At 42.8% G+C, this 22,993-nt stretch overlaps 1 protein-coding gene and 1 non-coding gene across 2 annotated transcripts in view; both read left to right on the forward strand.

The window, feature by feature from the left end:
* The first annotated feature begins 5,825 nt into the window (after positions 1–5,825).
* NTM (neurotrimin) overlaps positions 5,826–22,993 on the forward strand; it is a 943,101-nt gene continuing 925,933 nt past the window's right edge. The window contains exon 1 of the mRNA XM_044258220.1: positions 5,826–6,245. Coding sequence (XP_044114155.1) covers positions 6,164–6,245 — 82 coding nt within the window. The 5' untranslated portion in view covers positions 5,826–6,163. The remainder of the gene's footprint in view (positions 6,246–22,993) is intronic.
* LOC122914908 lies at positions 20,241–20,366 on the forward strand. Its single transcript, XR_006385971.1, has one exon. It is a non-coding gene; the product is annotated as a U6atac minor spliceosomal RNA (small nuclear RNA).

The following is a 22,993-nucleotide window of genomic DNA, read 5'->3' on the forward strand; positions in this document are numbered from 1 at the left end:
TCAGTTGGTTGAGCCACACTGCCTTTGGCTCAGGTCATGATCCCAAGGTCCTGGGATGGAGTCCCGCATGGAGCTCCTTGCTCAGCAGGGAGCCTGCTTCTCTCTCTGCCTCTGCCTGCCACTCTGCCTGCTTGTGTGCTCTCTCTCTGACAAATAAATAAATAAATAAATAAATAAAATCTTTAAAAAAAGGTTGTAAAATATGACAACCTATATATAAAACTTGGGCTGGGGGAGTGAAATAAAAGTTCTTCTAGAAAAAAGTGAAACAAAAAGAAAAGATTAATGAATAGTAAATTTCTAAAGAAAAGCAAATAGTGAACTTATACAAACTTATTTAGAAAATGAGAAAAGAGAATCGACTTCAGGAAAAGTAAAGCAAACAAATTATAGAATACTTAGCAACCTAAAGGAAGAGGTTAGGAAAAGCAAGTAAGAATGGAGCAAGTAAGAATAGACATAAAAAGAGAGTTATGTTGGAAATTAAATAATTATAAGAATATCACTCGATTTTTTAACATAGGTAAGAATAATTGTTAGCAGAATGTGTACAATGTACAAATGAGATGAAACAACTAGGTAAGTATGCACTGATCAAGAAAGGATTATATACAAAGAAAATTAAACTATGTTGGAACAAAAAAATGAAAAGAAAGACAAGAGCTCCTCAGTCTCCTACAGATTCCAGAGAGAACTTATTGGTAATATGCATCCTGAAGGCAGTGGTTCTTTCTGTGAAGTTCTTACTGACTGTGACCCAGCACCCTGATCTGTTTTTTAAGCAAGCTGCTTACAAAGACAGGGGAGCCAGCGTGTGTGTTAGACCTTACAACAGGGCTTTCAGTGTTCCACTGGGTTAATGCACATCAACTCTGTGAAGCAGGTATTACTATTTCCACTTTAAGGAAAAGATTGGAGGAGATGAGATGAGAAAATTGAGGCTCATGGAATTGAAGCTGATAAGTGGAATTAGACTCAAATCCAGGTCTTCTGATCTTAAGTGTTAAATTCTGTTATACCACTATGCCATATTGCTTCTTTTTGAGATGGTGATGATGATAATTCATAGAAACCAAGGCCAGATGACTGTGCCTGTAATTCCAGTTAGAAAACACTGAAATTTGTAGGAACGCAGATTCAAGTTTCTGTGTCCTTAATCTCTGTGCTGTGAAGAGTTAGGCTTTCATTTTTAATATCAGCTTAGGCAACTTATCAATAAATTAGGAAATCTCCTGATAGCCGTCAAATTCTCAATATAGACCCCACATAATTCGGACATTTGTACCCTAGACCGATTCCATTCACATCAGAAATGACCATATAAAACGAGAGCCGCATTCAAGATGGCTTTTCAGGGAGAGCGCCTTGGAAAGGTAGAAGGCTGCCTTCTTCCAGCCCTGCTTTCTCCCTCCCTGAAGTGACCCCCAAAGTCAACCCCAGGTGTGTGGAGGGCAGGCCGGCTCCCTCCCTCCCCTGGGGGCAGGACTCTTCCCAGCATAGGAGTGTGTGAGATCACCCACCACACTGAGCCTCAGCTGAGGCAGGCCACAGCGGGCAGACGGCAGAACGGAGCAGAGGCTTTTGTTAAGTCCTGAACATTATTTCAGTGCTGCTCTTTAGATTTAAGCTCCTGCGGTTCTTTCCATAATAGCTGAGAGAAATAAAAAACACTGCCCCACACCCCCTTCCTCCCTCCTTCCCACACACCATACACACCTACCTCCTCCTCCTCACTGGGGCTTTCTGTCCGCCAGTCCTCTAGGCCTGGAGCACCATGTGTGAACTGTTGTCCATCCCTCCTCCCGGGGCTGGAGGACTGCTGTCAGGGCTCAGATGGCATTTGGCCAGTGGGACAGGCAGGTCCCACAGTGACCTTCCTGGACCTACTGTCTGGTTCAGTGAGGTGACAGGTGTGCATGGGGACAGTTTGCAGAGAATCAATCCTTATTTGTACTAGCTCACTGCACACTGTGTAGAATCTTAAGCTATCTGATGATGAAAGGTTTATGAAATGCCATTTTGGATGCCCTCTTCTCAGAAGTTAGAGACCTCCTCTGTTTTCCCCTTCCTGATTCCTTATCTAAAAACAGAGAAATTTTTTCTGTCGTAAAGTTTTTTTATCTTCAAGGAGTGTGAAGGTGGGGGAACACCATTCTGCCTAAACTTTGAGGTCCCCTTTCCGACATTAATTTTGTCTTAAGACCATTTACCTTCCTTTGACCCTGGAACTGGGAAGTAAATGGTGCATAATGTGCATCTAGCTAATCTCAGAAGCAAATTGAGTCCTGCAGACACCTGATTGTAAGTACTTGCACCTCCTAATTCTGAGGAAGGAGCTGTGATTGTTGAGGAAGGGACAGCGATTTCAAAGTATCTTCTTCCAATCAGAGCTTCCCCCAATCAGGGCCTCTTTAGTCATTCCCTCACATCTAGTCACAGAAATCCCAAACACAGCCATAGGCCATCCCAACACGAAAGGGTCAAGTTACCTCCTGTTTGGGTCAGTTACAACAACAGAGATTTCCAGCTCTAGGCCTGAAAGACTCTGAGACTAAAATGGAACAAGGAGAGGAAAAATTCTGACTTTTGATGAGACCCCTTTCATTAAGAGATAGGCCCGGCTGAACAAAGCTCCTCTGTGTACAGACTACAATCAGCTTTCCAATCTGTAATTATATCAATGAGCCGTCAAATGACCCTACAGGCCTCGATAGGTGACATCGTGTTAAACCCCAGGACAAGGGAGAGGCGAAGATGGCTTCTCTAACAAGGGGTTAACTGTGTGCTTTTGTGAAACATGAAGACCATTGGGAAATTACTCTATGTGGTAAATTCAAGAACTGAAAGAGATATAGCTCTCTAGATAGTTTAGCATTTAGCAGCACTCAGAGCCCAAATTAGACTTTTGGTTTGGCATTCCCCGAGGATATATTTTGCCTTAGTAAATGCACAAAGTACAATTCTGAAACTATTCCCTGCCTCCCGGAATCATAGTCCACAAACCCTGGTAGCTCCTCCCAACGGCACATGGAAGACCACATCAGTCTCGTTTGGTTAAAATAGTAAAACAAATGAAAATTAGTTTATGGTTGTTATGTATGGCGATGTTGTCAATGGAATTCAATCACTGTTCCCATTTCAGACCTGGAATTAATAGGACTCAATCAAAGGTCCCTAGGGGTCAGACCTGGGATTTGAACCCCACCAGATTCAACATCCGTGCTCTCAGCCAACAGGCCACACCGATGGTGGCAGGTGTCGGTTGAGTGTTTCTGTCATGCGCCAGGAATGGTTACATTACCTGTGAGTAGAGATAACTAATTTGGATCAAACATTAGACTATATTTCACTTTTTTTTTTTATCTTTCAAAGATTTTATAGCAACACAGTGGGACAATATGGAAGATCTCAGGCAGGTCTCTAGAGCCCCAAATTTATGCAATGTATTTTCACCTCTAATTTTTAATTTATTGTTTCCTTTTCCTGCGATATTCTTCTCTCTGCCTTAGATTTAGTCCCTACCTCACTTTCAAGGTATATCATGACTTTCACTATCTCCACAGAACTTTTAAAAACTATCAGAAAATCCCATCACCACTTCTTTGCATTCTGATAAAATTATGTGTACCAACCACTTGTTATTCAATTAACACTAAAGACAATATAAGGGTTTTCTTATAGTTCCACTATTGATATACGTGTTTCATATAACTTGCAATCTCATAGCTATTAGAATAGCAAAGACATCATATATAAGAATGATAGTAGCTTGGGTCCATCACAGTTTTTGGCATAGGAAGTATTTTAGAGGTTTGTCCAAGAAGTAAATGCTTGGGCTTAAATTTTGGTTCCACTGTGTGCAAACTGTGTGAATGTGAACGTTTTCTTTGAGCCTCAATGTTCTCATCTGTAAAACGGAGATGCCAACAGGTGAAGACACGTCACAGGTGAGGATTTAATGAGAAGAATGCATGCAAAACATTGAGAATCATCCCTGACACAAAGTGAATGCTCAATAAATATCACCTAGAATTATTCATTTATTATTGTTGTCACACATCCAGATGATAATAAAAATTGGTCAATGTACATTAACTGATTGCCATAGATTTATGGTAGTTTAGCATGAGGACATTTACAAATGTTAGTGTCTCTGCCTCTCCGGGGAGGGACTAAAGACTTATCAATGACCCACTGTCTTTATCATCATTCTGGTGAACAGTGGGATGATGGTAAAAGGAAGCCCTCCTTCCTTCTGTACTGTTCTGTTCACAGTTGCCACAGCCATTCCAAAACATTTAATTGCACATGTCATTCTGCTGAGCCCCACACAAAGACTAGGAGAGAGATAAAATTCTTGTCCACCGGGAGCTCACAATATCAAGGACATTTTGATGGACATGTGAATTAGAACACTGTGGCAGGGGGGAAAAAAGCTGTGTTAACATAAAACACCTTTAAAATGGAGAGATCTTAGAAATTATTCCAGTTTTCTAACTTTACAAATGAGAGGCCAAGGATCACAGAGGTAAAATGAGCTACCCACGGTCCTTCGGTTTGTATAAGCAAAGCTCAGCACTCCTTCCATGCTGTCGCTGGGCTGCACACCTCCAGGGGCCACCGTTCCTCTCCACGTACAAAGCAGAGTGAACGCACCTCTTAGACTGGCCCAGGATGGCAGACCTGTTCCCATTTTGCCTGTATGCTCTTAAATATAAATGGACAAGAAGTACTTTTGTTCTATGCAGTTCAGGAATATATGCTTTACCATTATTATAGGGGTTGTAAGGAAATACAGTGATTGGCTGTGGAGATTTGGAAGAAATATTTCAAAAACGTATGTTGAGGCATTGTGATGGTATATATTTGTCAAAGTCAGCTAGCAGAGTTTCTCTGAGGGGTTAAGTGTTCCAGAAGTTGATTCATATCCCATAACTTCCTTCCCATAAGAAGAAACCAAAAATTCACATTAACCTCCAGGTCCTTTAGAGTTAGAAGTCCCTCTAGAAGTCATTATGCCCATTTGACTATTTCTGTCTGATTTTTTCTTTTTACCCCTCACCAATAAGATGAATGTCTGCAACTCTCTGAGGATATTTTATAACCATATACAAAATCCACACTCCAAAAGTCCTTCAGCCTACCTAACTTCAATATGTCTTGCTGCAGTTGAAGCCACAAGCACTTATATTACTCTTTTTAATGAATGTAGGTTGACTGGGGCATGGAGAATAAACTCGTTTCTTGTTCTCTCTTGGAGCAGGTTCTCCTTATTCAGACTGCAGCTCTCCAAAGACCTCAGAAGCCTCATCCTTTTCCATGGTATTGCATACACATGGATGGCTTTAGGAAATAAATTAAGTGAATGAAAAATAGGAGTAATACAGGTATTTTGAACAGGAGTGACAGCAGAAGAAAATAGAAAGTTATTTATTATTTTCAAAGCAAATAAGTAAGAGGTTGATTGGGAAAAGGTGAAAAGATGAGAGGGGGAAAAAATCTGTCACTGAGTGATATTTTCATCAGAGAGGAAAATAGGTACCAACAAATGAAATTTGACTCATCTTTGCAAGTTTCACTGAGCATGAAAATGTCCCTTTAAAATTTCCCGTAAGCCGTTGCTGGCTATGGGATTTTTCCAGTGCATAGGGAATCTGAGTTCAGGAGGCCGGGGAATGCCAGAAGGAAAGGGATTTTTTGATGCTTGGGGCTCTGAGACTGTCAGTTTAAAAAATGAAAGTAATATAGAAGGGGCAAAGTGGCATTTATCATCCCATCTCTCCAGGCTCCTGTCTCTTTAATCAGCTAGCCTGATTTGCCCAGTAAATGATTCCTGAGTGTGTGTGTGTGTGTGTGTGTGTGTGTGCCGGCGCGCGTGTGTTGTAGCTCTGTCAATCCTTGGATTAGAACCAATGATTGCAGCTTGTAGGAGGGCTGTCCAGGGCCAGATTGTACGATGTGTCTCAGTGCCAGAGTATGAGTAGAGATAATTACTGAGAAGTCACACTCTCTCACACCCTCGGCTTTCTTGTTGTGTCCTTCAGCAAAACAGTGGATTTAAATCTCCTTCCAACAGCTTGAGAGCAACGCAATCTGTCAGGAAAGAAAGAAAGAAAAAACCGAACCTGACAAAAAAGAAGAAAAAGAAGAAGAAAAAAAAATCATGAAAACCATCCAGGCAAAAATGCACAATTCTATCTCTTGGGCAATCTTCACGGGGCTGGCTGCTCTGTTTCTCTTTCAAGGTAAGAGCTTGCTATTGATTTGCCTACAGTAGACCCAGGAACCGTACAGTATGCTTTATATGATTCGCAGGCTCCCTGAGTCGGCTGTGCTGCACGGTTTGCAGGTGGAGGAGAGAGCGTTTAAACAGCATGGCTGGGACTTCATTCTCCCTACCAGGCTGTGAGAATATTGATTTGATTCTGGCTGCTACCGGAATGGGGGAATGTATATGCATAAGTAAAATGTGTCTGGCGCTCCTGTTAGGTGCGTGGCGATGTACTGGTCTCCCCGGCTTTATGTACATTGTTGCACACATACACAACGGAGCACACATATAAGCAGGGGGAAATTACAGATTCAGAGGGCAGCAGGGTTGCTAATGTGTTGCTTATGTTACTGGGAAGAAATTACAAGAGGAAACTTTAAATATCGGCCAGTAAACTTGCAAAGCTTCCAAAAGGAGCAACTGAAAAATGCAGGCTAGGAAGAATCAGGTAACTGTGCATGGTGTAAGATTCTGGTCAGAAACCCAGCTTGAAGGGATGAATCAATTTGCGGCAGCAGGGGACAACTGTATTAGTTTTTAATGGGTTTCGGGGTGTGTTTTTGGTGGGGGCGGCCGGTCTGGGGGAGGATAACAAGCTGATAAAAGGCAGTGGGAACACTCAGGGGGAATCTGAAATTCAGGGAAGATTTTCCAAGTTGAAGAGAGAGAGCCAAGAAGAGTCAAATGCTAATTTTGTTTGTTTTTTGGGGTGGGGGAGCCAAGGACTGGGGTGGCCATGGAGGGTGGGCTTGGTCTCTGGCCCAAGGCACCCTTTGATGTTGGTTGTGCTGTGTTGGGGTACATTTGGAATCTGCTTCAACCTTGAGTCCATTTGCTGCACCGTGTGGCCCCACGCTCTGTCCTAGCTCTGACGTTCCAGCCGTGGTATCATCTGCTCACCTGCTTGCTCTTACCCACCCGTCCCCTGGAGGCTCTGACTTGCCTTTTTCATGTTAAAGGTGCTTAAACTCATAGAGATTGAGACAGGCAGAGAAACTTTCCCCGGGTGGTCCCGCTGAGCTCACAGATAGGATCCCATGCGGAAGCTCAGTTCTGTGCCTTGTATTCCCAGAGGAAAGTTCAGTCTCACAGGGCGAAAAAGGATGGGGAATTCCACCCATCTCGTCCTCTTCTACCGCAGTATGGAGTTCTCAGGGTCTTGTCTGTCCCCACCTCCGGTCCTGCTGACACCCCTCTGAGGGTAGACTTTGGGGGCTGCCTCTGTCCCTTTGACATCGGCTGCAGTGGCTACCATGCAGACCCACACAAGGTGGGCAGAGAGGACCAGGCTGGGAAGAGTCAAATGCGTGTGTACCCTCGGCTGGGGCTCAAGGAGGAGGGCAAGGAACGCTGGAGGGATGGGAGTCCAATGACAAGGAAGTTCACAGTGGTGGATTTTGCAGGGATAGCCTTGATGTCGTCTGCTGCACTCAGCCTCAGAGAGGAACTAGCCTCGGTATCTCTCTCCTCTCCTAGGGGACCATTGGTGCGTGTAAGAGTAAAGGAGCCAACTTGGAGGCATCCTTGACTGACTCCTCTTACGTAATATGGAGCAGCAATGGTGCGTGTGCGCATGTATGTGTGTGCATATGTGTGCAGGGAGGGTGCTCACCCCTCCTGTTCTTGGTCCTTAGGGGCTCACCTGAGAAGAGCAGAGCTCCAACACTAGCAGTGGGGAAACTGAGTTCAGGGACAGGCTTCTATGATGCTAACAACAGAAATGAAAACTAAGTAGACAGAAGGTAGAGTGAAAGGTCAGAGGAAGGGAGAAGGAAGGTCCCAAGTCCCCAATAATTTCCATCTGTCCGCAGGTCCGTGTCTCGTCTATCTATACATCAAACTAGAGACAATGGCCAAACTTCCACCAGCAACAGCCCTCTTGGCAGCATGCCAGGAGCCCCAGGGCCATACTGAATTTACATATAAATTAGCATACGTGATTTTTTTTTCCCCCTTCAGAAATAAATGCATGGAAGCATAATATTTGCTCATACTTTGAATCATCCCTAAATAGACGAGTAGAAAGTTGCGGTACAAAATTCTCTGGGGTGAAATCTGATTCTGTGCTCCTGTTCCTAGCTTGGTGGGGGGATAGAGGTGACAGAGCTATCTTAGACCTCCTCACATTCTGCCAAATTTGACTTTCCTTGGGAGAATAATGGTCTTATTTGTGCTACCCACCTTGAGCCAGCTCTGAATAGGCTTCAATGTGTCATAATAAAACCGGCTGCTCAATTTTAAGGAAGAATAACCCCCAAAGCCCCCACACCACTTGCCATTTGGACTGGCAAAGGTGATGTCTGTTTTCTCTCTCGGGGGATGGAGGCTGGAGTCTGCCAGCTATCTCTTATCAAACTTGCAGAATTACTGAGGCAGCCCGGGTCTTGCCTGCAATAATCCACCCCTATTGCATTGACCCAGTGGGACTAGTTAGAATGCAGTACACATTCCAAGGCAATTTTTTCTTCTCTGTTTTTGTTTTAAGCTGGCTCTTCCTGGAGCCGCTACTTCCTGGGTTTCTTGCCTTCTTAAAAAAAGGTGTCCAGGGCTAGTGGCCGATTATGGACCCCTTTCTGACCCTCTCCTCCCCCCAACCCCGCCAGCAACCATGATCCAGCTTAGAGGGGGAGGGAATTTCCAAGGGAATCAGCACTGATTAGTGATGGGCAGAAGGGAGGGGGTGATTAGCGCCCTGGGGCTCTGGCCCTAAGAAGCACTGCACTGGGGTTGATTAACTCTCAGCTCTTCTTTCCTGGGAACAGGAGCTGGGGAAGCTGGATTAGGCGGCTGTCCTTTTCAGCACACCCGCCCACCTTCTGCCACTGAGAGGCTCTGAAAGGAATGGCTGGTAGTGCCGCAGCCCTTCTCTTTCTAGAAACCCGACCATTTCTCCTTCGAAGGATTAATGCTCCCTTTAACACCTTCCAATGAGCTTGGCTAGATTCCTGTCTTACCTTTCAAATTTTTTCATCTTCTCACGTCCCACATCAACTTATATCTGCCCACTTGAGACACAAACAGGCAGAGCAGAAGGGAAAGGACCGTGGGGGCTAAGTTCACGCTCTCCTTCACTCAGCACTGACGACATGGACACTGCTCAGCTGGGCAGATCTGCCAACTTCCTGCCACTCACAGGAAATGTTTGGGTGCCAGCAGCAGCCTGAGTTGGGTGTTGCTTTAGAGATGTGAGGGAAGTAGATGAGGCCATGACAATGTTTACTGGGAAAGTGAAACATTGGTGTGGGATGATGGAACCCTGGACCTGATGTAAGCATCATGGGTACTTGCAAGCATGACCCCCCTCCCCCACCCAAAAAAAACCTCCAAACTTTGGGCAAAGAGACAGAGGAACCTCATGAAGTAAACCCTGGCTGCCATGCCTGCTTCTGCCAACTCGGGGCAAGTTGGAGGTAAGGAGTGCAGCAAATGCAGGATACCTTCATCCTTCATACTCAGTGACAGTCTTCTGAGCATTTGATCAAGGGTGCCTGGAGAGTCCCAGCACTGGCCAGCAGGTCTTGCTGCATAAAGACCATTCTTGGGATTGTAGCTTTAGCGACCAGGTGCCAAGCCTCGTCCTGGTTCTGGTTCTTCCTTTGTGGCATTTTAAAAGCCGAATATAACCCCAATAATGTCTTCTTATGAGATGGATGCCTAGCCCCTGACTTCTGTTGTCTCTCAATAAGCCTTTCCCATAATGCTGGTATTAGAAGTGTTCAACTGTGTCCTTGAAGAGATGGTCTCTCCTGTGTCCCTGCTCAGGTGTTCTGTTCTGGAATGTCTGGGTTCTGTCCTTGGCGTGCCTGCATTCTGGTTATCTAGAGTTACAGTGACCTGGGCTGGGATCATCTACTGGTCACAGATGGCCCCAAAAACCAGTGTTGCCTTCAGCCACAGTTGATCCATTGGGATGCTGTGATCCCTTTTAATATCCTAAGAACAGATGACATTTCGAAATCAATATGAGCCGCATGCTTCCGGCATGTAAGGAGACACATGCTGACAAGATCTGCAGCATCTTTTCATGTCTGTCTACTCATGATGAACACACTTTGGATGGGATCATCATATCTGGGAGTTGGCCCTGTTCCAGGTTTTTTTGGTTTGGAGTCCATGGCCTGCTCCTACACACCAACTAGAATGCCAAACGTGCAAACAAACTCTGCTTTATATCTGACCTCAACAGAGACCCTACAGACTCTTCAAACTCTCCCATGAGCATGGCTTCCAGGTTCCAATCCAGTCCTGGTGGCCTGTGAAAGGCTCAGTGGGGAGCAGGCACATCTGAGCTCAAAGTTGCCTATGTTTTCTGCAGGGGAAAATCTTTCCCTCTGTGAGCCTGTCTCCCCACCTGCCTGCCAGGCTGGGGAGCAACTCCCCTGGGTGTTGTAAGGACTCATTAATGCTTGTAACACTCCAAACATGTGGTGCTAAGTGGAACTCCATGCTGAGACTGGTTGTATTTATGCAGTTTACTTCCTTTCTGCTCTATTGGCTTGTTAAATGTTTACTTTATGTCTATAGTCATTTGAAATTCAATAAAACAGATTAAAAATAAAAGATGGAAACATGCAAAAATAAAGTAATTGATGGTATATGGGTAGATGGGGTCTGTGGCGCCATTGTAGCCTTCCTCTCCTGGTGGTGGATGCTTCCATTCCATACCACTCCCAAGCGCACAAGGGAAGGGCAGAGGGGCTTTGGATGGAGCATGAAGGAGGCCTACCTCCCATATGTCTGTCAAAGGAGACTTCAGCATGGAGGTGCAATGCGGGCAGGTGGCAGAAAGGAGGAGGGTCAGAGAAGAAAGTCAGAGCTAGGCGTGTTAGAGGGTAAAAACAGCTCTAGTCTGGATTAGACAAAGTGGAGGAAAAGAGGACTCAATCCTCTCCCTCTCTGAGAGCTTCCTATTTCATTTTATATATTTCTGTATTTATTTATGCACCCTTCTGGGTGACGCCTGCCCGTTATCACCTGCTTAAACTTAAAAGCTCTGTGTGTTCCTCCACTTTCCCTCACCTTCTGTCTCTCCCCCTCCCCCCTCCCTCCCTCTTTCTGCCCTCTCTCCCCCTTTCCTCTTTTTCTCCATTTCCCTTTTTCTTTCCTCCTTTCATTCCTCCTTCTCCTCTACAGGAACAATAATTGATCAGTTGACAGATCTAGGTCACGCTGGCAGGGGTTGCTCTGCTTCATGCAGGCTTGCCCAGGAGAAGGAGGGAAAGTCTGTCTTCTCAGTTCACAAGGAGCCCAGATGATAGGGCGCAGCAGGAGGAAGAAGGGGCCAATGAGTTGGTGGGCAAGTTCAGCCGTCTCCAGCAAGGGTACCGGGGACCCCGTTGATTGATTGCAGAGTCTTCAGCTCTTTGATATCCCTGCCACTCTAATTTTCCATATCTGATTTACCTTTGCCCCTTGTCCACATTTCACTCAGCTTCTATACCCTGCCTGTTCCAATTCTTCTCATTTTCCTCTCTACTTCCCTCTCCTGTCCTCTTCTCCTCCTTCCTAAACCCTGACAGATCACAGATACTCCCCCACTTAAGTCATATTAGAGAGATGGCCTTTTGTTTATTTGCAAGAAGAAAAACAGAAACCCTGCCAGAAGAACTCTGTAAGTCATTTGCAAACTGCAAAACAAACCAACAAAGATTCACATTTTCGGTGCTGAGAAGAGAATATTTCAGGAGAGACTGTCAAGCTAAGAAATCAAATATTGGAAAACACATTCTTTAGCACTGTTACTAAGGACATCTTAGGTTACTAAATTTGATTTTTTTTTTTTCTTCTCTAAGAGTATTGTCTTCACAGTTATAAAAGACTTTTCAAAGAACTGGCTGGTTTGGGCTTCAGTGGCTCATTCAGATCCGTTCTCTAGAGACACTGCCTTTGCTTTATCTTGGTGGTGCCACCAAACTTGAACCCAACACAGACTGTAGCTGTGTATGTGTTTATTGGTTCAATCACCCAGCAAGTGTTTACTGAGTGCCTATTATGTTCTGTGCATAGTTGTGGGTGGCGGCAATAAATATATCAGTGACTAAAACAAACTAAAGGATGAGACCAAAGACAATAGAATTTCCAAGATTTGACTTGGTTTGTCATCCTTTTTAATAGCCTACAGAAGCACCAGCAGGAATGCCAGGAGCAGAGGGAAAGAGTGAACAACACAGCTTCTGGTTTCTTACGGAAATGATGGTGGGATACAAGAAAGCAACTAACCCTTGGTCCTTGTTTTATCTAGAGAGCACTGGGAGAGGGTGCGCAACTCCAGTTCTGTGTTAATAACACATAAGAGGTGCTGCCTTTGCTTCCCCCTGCTGTCTCCTGCCAAGAAGGGGCTCATGCAGGTTTGATGTGCCCTCAGTTAGTATGTGGATGATAAAAGCTGGTGTAAGTTTGTTGGCTTTGTGACAATTGTCTTTTGTCATTCAAGTTAGTAGCTGATTCTTGGCCCGATGCCACCCTGTCTGGTAGCCTACCCACATCCTTTTTGCCCTGCCTTCTGCACAGAACTAGAGGGCCAAAGAAGGTAAGGGGAGCCAGGTGGGGAGACACTTATATAAGACCAAGGAAGGATTTGCCTCTGGCAGCTGGTCTAGAAGAGACAAATAAGACAGGGGACCTCTGGGAAGGATTCATAACTCAGGGCAGATCTAAGGTAATCTCCCTTCTGAGAACCCTTTTATTTGCCACCCACTCATCACACCCAACTTAGGGTTCTTAGAATAATAAAAATGCATCATGACTTATTTGTTCTCCTCTAGTCATATACCACAGTTGGGGCACAAGCCTTCTTCCAATCCATCAACTTCTGTTTTCAGCCCTATGTACAAAAGGGACGATAGCTTCTCTTAGGCTCACACTGTGCACTAGCTGTCTCCTGAATGCTCTAGGATGATTGCTTACCTGGCTGCTTCTATCTGCATCCCCACAGTGGTGGTGATGATTGTTTTTAGCTTTTCTCATGGAGGAGAACAGATAACTGCTTTGTCATGGATCCTGATTCTCCCAGGTCAAGCAGCCTACAGCAATTCGACATTTCCTGACCCCTTCTCAGAACCAGTAAGGTCTTCAGGGGGTAGGTTCAATGTGTGTTTATTTGCAATATTTTCATTCCCTAAATCACTGGTTCTCAAACTTGGTGTATCAAATTGCCGGAGGAGCTTTATAAAAATACCAATGATTGAACCATATCCCAGACCAACAAAATCAGAATTTCATCATCAGCCTTATTCAGCCTCTGTAAGAGGTTCTAATATGTGGCCAGGCTAAAAATTATACCTCTAATGTCATCTGAAATATTTTATGGTCTTGGGTAAGGCACCTCCTCTCTATGAGCCTCAGTTTCCATGTCTCTAAAATAAATAAGTCAGACCAAAATAATTTTCAAGTTTCACTTCAAGTTCAACATTTTGCAATTCTGCAAATAGTCTTTTTGAGTGTAGCACTTGAAAGATAGTGATGCTAGAAGAAAGTATTCGGAAGCAGTTTCTGCTAGTAGGAGGCTAAGAATACAGACACAGTCACAGACAGATGACCAAAGTTAGAATGTGTGAATGGTGTGTGTGCACGCAAACACGACATGCTTTATCGTATCTATTACATCACATACCCATGTAATTCTTTACAAGGCACCCTTAAAATGGGGTAAAAGGATTAACAGCAGTTGAGGTATAGGGAATCAGGAGTGATGAGGATTCTTAACTGATCCATTGTAGAAAAGAAATTCAGGAGCCACTTGAATGTGGGTCAAGAAAGAACGTGTTAGAGCTAGATTTAGAGAGCACTAAGGGATGGTGAACCTTGGAAGAAACTCCACTCCTTAGTGTGAAATTTGCATGTTTTTCCTCTGTTCAGGCTCCACTTCTCATTCCCAAGAGTCAGCCAGTAGTGTTGCTTCCGTTGCTCTCCTTCTCATGCGCAACAAAGCCTCAATGCTGAGAATCTCGATAGCAACTTTGCAGCTAGGACGTTAGGCAGAAGTGAGGCTGCTTCTATTCCCCAAGCCAGCTCAGTTCCTGCAGTGCATACAGGAGGGAAAACTTGGTCTGTTTTGGGGGTACACAAGATAGAAGGCACATGGGGAACAGAGCTACCATGCAAATTTGTTCCCAGGGCAATCTCTGGTTAAGTCAGGAAGTACTCACTTTGAGGGTTCCCCAGAGTACTCACACTGCTGTGTCTGCCAGACCCAGAGTCACAACCAGCTCAAGCCCAGAGAAACTTTCAAGCTTCCAGTCCCTTTCCTTGAGTTCTGGTATTTCAACAGTGCAGCTGCAGGGGTTCCCTAGCTTCTATCTCCAATAAGGGGGACTATGCCTATCTGCAGATAGTCTATTTTACCTGACCATTGGATTTCAGGAAGACAGAAAGAGGAGGAAGAAAAAGGAGAAGGAAAATCTGTCTTATTATAGATTCTTGTCATTTGCTCTAGGTCCAGAGAGACATTATAACATAGTGGCTGGTTTACCTGTGTCCAAACCCTGGCTTTTCCACTTTCTAGTTTGAAATCTTAGGCAATTCAGTCAGCCTCTGTGATTCCCCTTCCTCTTCTATAAGATGGAGATAATTATGAAACTTAGTTTTAAGGCTGTTTTGAGGATTAAATAAGTTGCTGCAGATAAAGTGTTTGGAACACTGCCTAGCACATAGTAAGTTCTCAATGAATATTATCTAATAGTGTTATGATTGATATAAATACTATCACCTACAGGACAAGTCTATCCTTCTTCAACATGACCTTTACTTAAATATTTGAAAAAGTGATTTCCTCCCCCCTTCTCTCAAATTTTTTTTCCAAGAGGTTAGATATCTCCAGGATTTCTCCTATTTTCTGTATTATTATCCACACTTAAGGGTACTGATTTCCTTTTCTCTAAGGTTGTTCTGTTTACTCTGTATTCTTCTTAAAGTCTTCTTCTCCCATTGTGCTCTGAGTAGCCCCAAATATTATAGAATATGACCCCTCCTGGTTCCAAATCCAAAGGGAAGGAAGTCTCAGCTCTTTGGAAAGATACCAGAAACCCTATGGCTCTGGCCTGGGATTGCCAGCCTCTCCTAATCCTTTGACTCCTGTTCCATGGACTGCTTGAGGGCTCATCCTCACAGCACATGTGCACACACTGCTCCCTCTGCCGAGTGCTGTCTTCGTTTACCTCAAAAACACTTGTTATAATTCAAGAAGAAATTCCAGGCTCAGCATCCCTCTGAAGCCTCTCATTTCATCCTTTATGCCTCAATTTCTCTTGTATAACCTCTATTCTTAACATCCATCCCACACAACTACACATGTGCAGTTATGTGCTCTCGTGTCTATCTTCCCTTACTAGACTCTGAGCTCCTAGAGGTCAGGGACCACCTTATGGATCTTTACATCCCAAATCACCTCACACAACACCTGGCATCAATTCAATGCTCAGAATTTTTGGCTGGAAAGAAAGGATGGATAGAGGGAAAGACAGAGGGAAAATGGCATGAGATCCCCTTAGGGATTTTTTGGAGCCATATTACCCTGTCAACTTACAGTGAGCTGTTGTCAATTCAACCATTCCTTTTCCTATGCTTTTGGTGTCTTACTGTATGTACAAAACCTGGTCTCAGAACTTATCCCTTCTGATGTTATCTTATCAGATTTAATTGATACCTTCTTTTTGACAATATCTTTTTGGGACTCTGAATCTGCGATTCCATATTTTAGCAATTCCTCTTGGTGATGATCAGTCATGAAACATATGTTGTAGGAACCTGGGTTGTGGTGGATGAGCTCAATACTATGACTGAACTTACCCAAGAGCAGAAAATAGTCACTCTAGTGGTCAATAGATCAGTTAAGCAGAGGATGAGATGACTATCTGAGCCTGCACTGGCACCAAGAGGAGTGAGACACATAGGGGAAGTGTGGATCTAAACAAAGAGGGAAGTGACTGGATGGACTGTATTTAGTTGGAGAAGATGAAGCGGCCTGGTGTTTCTTAGCTTCAGATCTATTTCTTTCTTCCGCAAAGTTGTCCACTTGGGCATTTGACTCTCCTCCGAAACACCCAAGAAGAAACTTGGCCCAGACATGGAGAAAGTTAATTGACAGCATTTTTCTCAGTGCAACTGGTGATGCATAGACATATGCAATTGGATAAACCATTTCCTAATTTTGAAAACAAATAAGAATTAATTAATTGTTCTACATTTCTCCTTCCTTTCCCTCTAACACTTCTTAATAGAAGGATCTAAATGCCTTGTCACCATTTTTTCATTACTTTCTTGCACTGCTGAAGACTTGTCAAGGCCAAAATAATTTAATCATCAAATACAAAAGCTTTTTCACAGACTCCTAGAGTTGTGAGATATCATGGAATTTTCTCAGTCTCCCCCCGCCAAGGCAGCAATCACATGTGAATGATGTTCGCCAAATTCTGCCTTACAATTTCAGAGATTCCCAGTGAGCAGAGACTAACCACCTATGTTATGGTTCCCAGTTCTGGCTGCCTATCAAAATCACCTGTAGAGATTGTTATAAGATTGTGGAGATGCCCAGGGATGGCTTACAAAAATTCTCATTGAATAGGTCCAGTATAGGCAGAGTCCCTTCTACTTTGAAATAACTACAGATGATTCTACTGTTCAGATACAATGGAGAATAAATAATTAGCACCTCTTCCTATAGTTGATAAACTCTGTGAGAAAACATTATTCTGGCAAATACTTTTGATATCACCTCAAAATAAATGATCATCCTTTTTTTTGTATAAACAGTGTGTCTAAATTTGTTCAGGGCAGGAATGTGCACATTCAAAATATTCACCACCAAAATTCCCTTACAGCTGAGTATGGTCATGTAATGCAGTTCAGGTTAGTGGAATGTAAGCACAAGTTTATTTTGCATTTTGAGGATTATAGTCAGGAAGCCAGTGCTTTTTAAGTCTTACTATTGCTGATTCCTCTTGACTAAGAGAATGGCATGCTATCTGGAGATCCAGGAAACAGCTTGGAAACAGGAGGACAAACAATACATACCAATGGCAAAGGGGCATGTGAGCGGTTAAGTCAGTTAAGCATCGAACTCTCGATCTCAGGTCAGGTCTTGATCTCAGGGTTGTGAGTTCAAGCCCTGCACTGGGCTTCCACACTGGATGTAGAGGCTACTTAAAAAAAGAAAGAAAGAAAGAATGAGAAAGAAAGAAAGAAAGAGAGAAAAGAAAAGAAAAAAAAAAGAATGAAAAGGAAGGAAGCTTTTAGATTGAACTAAATAGACTTTTGGTAAATCAAAAATAGCTGAGTATAAGCAATTTCATATGGCTCAACCTAATTAAAGGACCGTGGATTCAAGATGACATAGAGTTGTACCAGCACTAGAATACATGTACCCATACTCACTATCACTTATGAGAAAAAAAAAAGCCCTTATTTAATTAGGTTTCTATTACTCACAGATGAATATAATCCTAATGAATCTATGTTGAGCAATTTTGCTTCTTTCTAACTTCTGTCAATTAGAGTTGCTCAAAAATATAAGGAATATTGTGTGATCTTCTTTCTAAAAGATGACTATCATGAACCTACTTATCTTAACATTCTTAGTTCCTTCTTCTTATGATTATCATATGGCACAACTTTTAGACCATTAATCATCCTGATCCTTATCTCCAGAACATGCCCTAGTTTGATAATGATCCACTAAAATGCATTACCAGACAAATTCTCCCAGATGTAGTTTGATTGCTAAAGTGGGGCATGGACTATTACCTATCACATTTTGGACTTTATAGTTACATAGGTTCATTTTATTATTGTATTCTTTACTTTTTTCTTTTTTTCCAGAGATACCATACTATTGGCTCATATTGATGTTGTACTCATTCCTCTGACAAAATTGCTATTATGTTAAGACCTCTCCTTTTCTTGCTTACAGTTAATTTTCTTTAAATGTTCCTTCGAAGAATTTTACTGCATTTGGGGTGCTTTATTTAAATCCACTGAGATTATTTTTGGATTCTGATGAGTTGTTGCCACCAGCTTTATGTCATCCTCAAATGATATAGACATGTAATCTCCATATCATCAAGGTGAATGATATCAAAAATTTTAAAAAAGCAACATAATAGACCCAAGGACATGGCCATGTTCTTACTTACATTTATATCTCACCCACTCCAGAATGATGTATTCATACCTTACTGTATGCAAGCCATAAACAACAACAAAACAGAGTTCTAATCAACGAAGTAGACAATTCAACACGACACGGTAAGTGCTGAGATAAAAGACAATACGGTTTGCTACGGCAGCAGCTAGGATATTTTTCAGGTCAGAAAATTCTTCTAGAAGGAAGAGATGTGAAAGCTGAGAAACAAAGGTGACTATATTTAACCAGGTAAGAGGAGAGAGAAATGTTACAAGTATAGGAGACTGCATATGCCAAGGCCTAGAGTCAGAAGAGTGTGGTAGGAATCATGAATCCAATATTCAGTCTGGCTAGATGGAGTGTGTATGTGTGGTTTTGGGGGTTAAGGGCATGGCGGAGAAGGGATGTAGGTAGAAAGACAAGAGGTGTAAGTAGACATGTAGGCAGAGGTCAGAGCTTGAATGGTCTTATGTTTCCTATTATATAGATTTTATATGAAGAGAAGATGGGGCGCCTGTGTGGCTCAGTGGGTTAAGCCTCTGCCTTCGGCTCAGGTCCTGATCTCAGTGTCCTGGGATCGAGCCCCGCATCAGGCTCTTTGCTCAGTGGGGAGCCTGCTTCTCTCTCTCTCGGCCTGACTCTGCCTACTTGTGATCTCTCTCTCCGTCAAATAAATAAATAAAATCTTAAAAAAAAAAAAAAAAAGAGAGAGAGAAGAAAGTGGATGTCTGATAGTAACATGATCAGATTTGTAGTTTTACTTGTTGAATAACATTATTTGGATTACTTAAAAATGTTAAAATATTATTCTAGTGACAGTGTGGGGAACGAATTAAAACCAGAGGCAAAGGAGCCTTCTAGAGGATGTTGCAGCCAATCAGGCATAAGTTAACCAGAGTGAGTGCTACAAAGAAAAGCCAGGAGAACATTATGACATCAAGGTCAGATTATGTGTGTTTTGAGAAGGCAGGGATAATAAGAGTGTCAAATGCTACTAAAGGATCTAGTAAGATTACACTTGGTGACAAAAATATCTTCTATCCCCTTGGGAGAACAGTTTTGTGGGGTAAAGCCCTAGTTTGTGGGGGAGTAAAGTGAGGCAAGAATATAGAAAATGTAGACAATTATTTCAAAAAGGTTTTTGTTTTGTTTTGTTTCTGGTTGTTGTTATTGTTGTTGTTAAGAAAAAAAGAGGGAGGAAGTGGGGAAACAAAAGGGAATTACATTTGGAGAGGATGTTGTTACTTTTTTTTTTTTTTTGGTAATATTTTGTTTATTTATTTATTTGTCAGAGAGAGAGAGAGAGAGCGCACAAGCAGGCAGAGTGGCAGGCAGAGGCAGAGAGAAATCAGTCTCTCCGCTGAGCAAGGAGCCCGATGTGGGACTTGATTCCAGGACCCTGGGATCATGACCTGAGCCAAAGGCAGCAGCTTAACCAACTGATCCACCCAGGTGTCCCAGGATGTTTTTACTTTTTGAATACTGAAGGGCAGGTGCTCCTAAAGGAGAAGGAGTAAAGGAAGACCCAGGAGTTGACCAACCAAGTGAGGTCCATTAGGGAACAGGAGAGGGTGTGAGGGGTAGCAAATCTTGAGCACTGGTAGAAGAATGAGTCTTGAAGACAAGGAGAATGACAAATTACATTACTATATAAAGGAAGGAAAAACTTATTTAGGAATTCCTATTAGGATTGGATTCAACTGCAAATGACAGAAACTACATAATAAAAGTGGTTTAAATATGATAAGAGTTTTTCTGTGTGACCACAGAAACATTCTACTTTGTTTCTGGCTGGTGTAATGTTTTCTTCTCATGGAAGAAAAGGAGGATGAGTTTTAGGAGGCAATTAGCATGTGGTATGACAGGAGGGAATGTTAGATCTCCACTTGACAGAGGTGGAAGAAGCCCTCAGGCCATACAACGCACAGACGGTTAAGGAGTCACCACCTACTTTGTGGCATCTAACCATGGGCTTTCAACATTTCTAGTCATTAGGGAAATGTAAATGAAAATCACAGTGAGATATGACTTTATACCCATTAGGATGGCTGTTGTTAAAAAAAAAAAAAAAAACCTCAAAAAGGAAAATAACAAATGTTGGCAAAGATATAGAGAAGTTGAATTGGAACCCTCCTGTACATTGCTGGTGGGCAAGTAAAGTGGTGCAATCATTGTGAGAAAGGGTTTGGTGGTTCCCCCCAAATTACGAATGGAATTATCATATGATCCAGTAATTCCACTTCTAGCTATATACCCCCAAACCCAAAAATTTGTAAGCAGAGAATCAGAAATTTGTACAGCCAATGTTCACAGCAGCATTATTCACAATAGCCAAAAGGTGGATACAACCCAAGTGTCACTCAGGAGATGAATGGATAAAAGAAATATGGTGCATACATACAATCAAGAATTATCCAGCCTTAATGAAAATAATAAATTTCTGACATGGGCTACTACATGGATGAACCTTGAAAACATGATCCTAAGTGAAAGAAGTCAGACATGAAAGGGCAAATATTGTATGATTCCACTCCTATGAAGTAGCTAGAAGGCAAATTCATACAGACAGAAAATAGAAGTTTCCAGCAGCTGACAGGAGGAAGAAATGGGTAGTTATTGTTTAGTGGGTAAAGTTTCTCTTTGGGATAATGAAAAGTTCTGGAGATGGATGCTGAACAGTTTGGATGTACTTAATGCCAGTGAACTGCACATTTAAAATGGTTAAAATGATAAATTTTACGCTGTATAGCTTACTCTGGTAAAGAAAAATGAAAAAAGAGGGTGAACCTGCTGTCCTCGTACAGTTTGGATTCAGGTAACCCTTACAGCTTGGTTGCGGGAAGGTGAAGGAGTCTGCATTCAATGGCTGTGGTTTTCTCTGAGTGTCATTTGGGGAAGATGTGTGTTTGCACACATGTGTGTTCATGTTCACACAGGCGTCCATAAACCTGTAGGGTGTGTTTTCCAGAAAGCAGAAAAGGACTAAAACAGTGACTTGTGTAATGGGCAAAAGGGCTGACTGTGGACGCGGGATTGCACAGAATCTCCCTCCTGTCCTCATGACAGTCTCTTCTCTCTGGATGTTAAGATACAATCTCATCCATTCCTACCTGATTTTTTCATCTCTTTTTATGGTTCTGGTCCTACCATTTAGAAGATGGTAGCAGACTATCTCTTAAACATGGGCTCACCTCCAACTTTTTTCTTTAGTTGATTCTTGAAGGAATTATACCAGACACAGTTTTATATTTATGATTTGCAGAGCATGTCCACATAGACCATATTTCTTGATCGTTACATCCGTTACATCCCAGCCCTGTCATTAACTCTGACTTTTGGAGATTGAGGGTTTTTTGCTTTTTTTTTTTTTTTTTTCCTCCAGAGCCTTTGCTTTCTTCATCTGTAAAATAGGATATGTAAACTTCCTTGGAATGCAGCTTCCATGTTTCACTGAATTATGCTTGTGAAACCTGGGGACTGTACTTCCCCCTCTACCCTCCTCTACCCCTCTTGCTCCTATTCAGGACTCACCAGCTCAATTCAGGTCTGCCTCTGAGTGACCCCCTGTATCTATGTGTCCCTCCTCTCCTCCGTGGGGATCCTGTCTCAGTTCAAGCTCCAGCCATGTCTCGCTGAACTAATGATGCCTCTAAATAGTTCCCTGCTACCAGTTTTCTCCTCAGGTGAGTCCATCTTTTCTCTTGCTAATAATTAATTATCTTGCTAAAAAATCAAATTTTCTCACCTCAGTCATTTCTTAAAATATCCATTAACTCCATATAGCTGGCTTTCAAGACAATAGCACAAGTTCCTTAACTTGTCATAGAAGTCCCTTCTCTATTTTTGTCTCAGCCTCTTTCTTGCTCTGTCTTCTGGCATCCTTCCGCTTCTGACATTTTGCCCCACTGACCCCAGACACTGACCCTGGACACAAATGCCCTGCCTCAGCACAGTGCCTTTGCACACACTGCTCTTTGTCAGGGATGTCCTTCCTGCAGGATTAGCCCACTGTCCTAACTTGTTTTAATGTTTAAGATGGAATGATGGAATAAATAAAGCCAGGAAAAGAATTTAAAAGGCTGAAAAGGAGGACAAAGATTTTTGACCTATTCTATTCCACCATTTCTACACTGAACCTTCAAGGAGACCCCTCATAGTGGTTTCTTTAGTTCCTTGTCTGCCCATGGGGAAGAGGAAGGGTTTTGTTTCTACACAATGTCCTTAGATCTGTGGTTGTCCAAGTGTGGTCTTTGAATCAGAAAGTCTGGGGCTTTCTGAAACATAGCTGTGTGCATTTTAATAAGCCCTTCAGGTGATTGATGCTAAATTTGAGGAATCACTGACTTAGAGAAATGGTGAACACATATGGAGGGATCTCTGACTGGAAGGGCCACTCCCAGTCTGGGATCTGGGTGTGTGCTTGCATTGGGAGTGGGTATAGTTACCTTTCTGCCCTCATGGGGGGGGGTCTCAGTTTCTCTTGAATATAGCCATCTCAGGGGGAAAAAAAAATCAGGACAAAGCAAGTTTAGTGGTATGTAAGCTATGAAACTATCTAAACTAAGTAATTAATATTCCCTTCTGCTAGGATTGCCAGGTTTAGC

This window comes from Neovison vison, chromosome 7, assembly GCF_020171115.1.
Source record: "Neovison vison isolate M4711 chromosome 7, ASM_NN_V1, whole genome shotgun sequence".
Lineage (NCBI taxonomy): Eukaryota > Metazoa > Chordata > Mammalia > Carnivora > Mustelidae > Neogale > Neogale vison.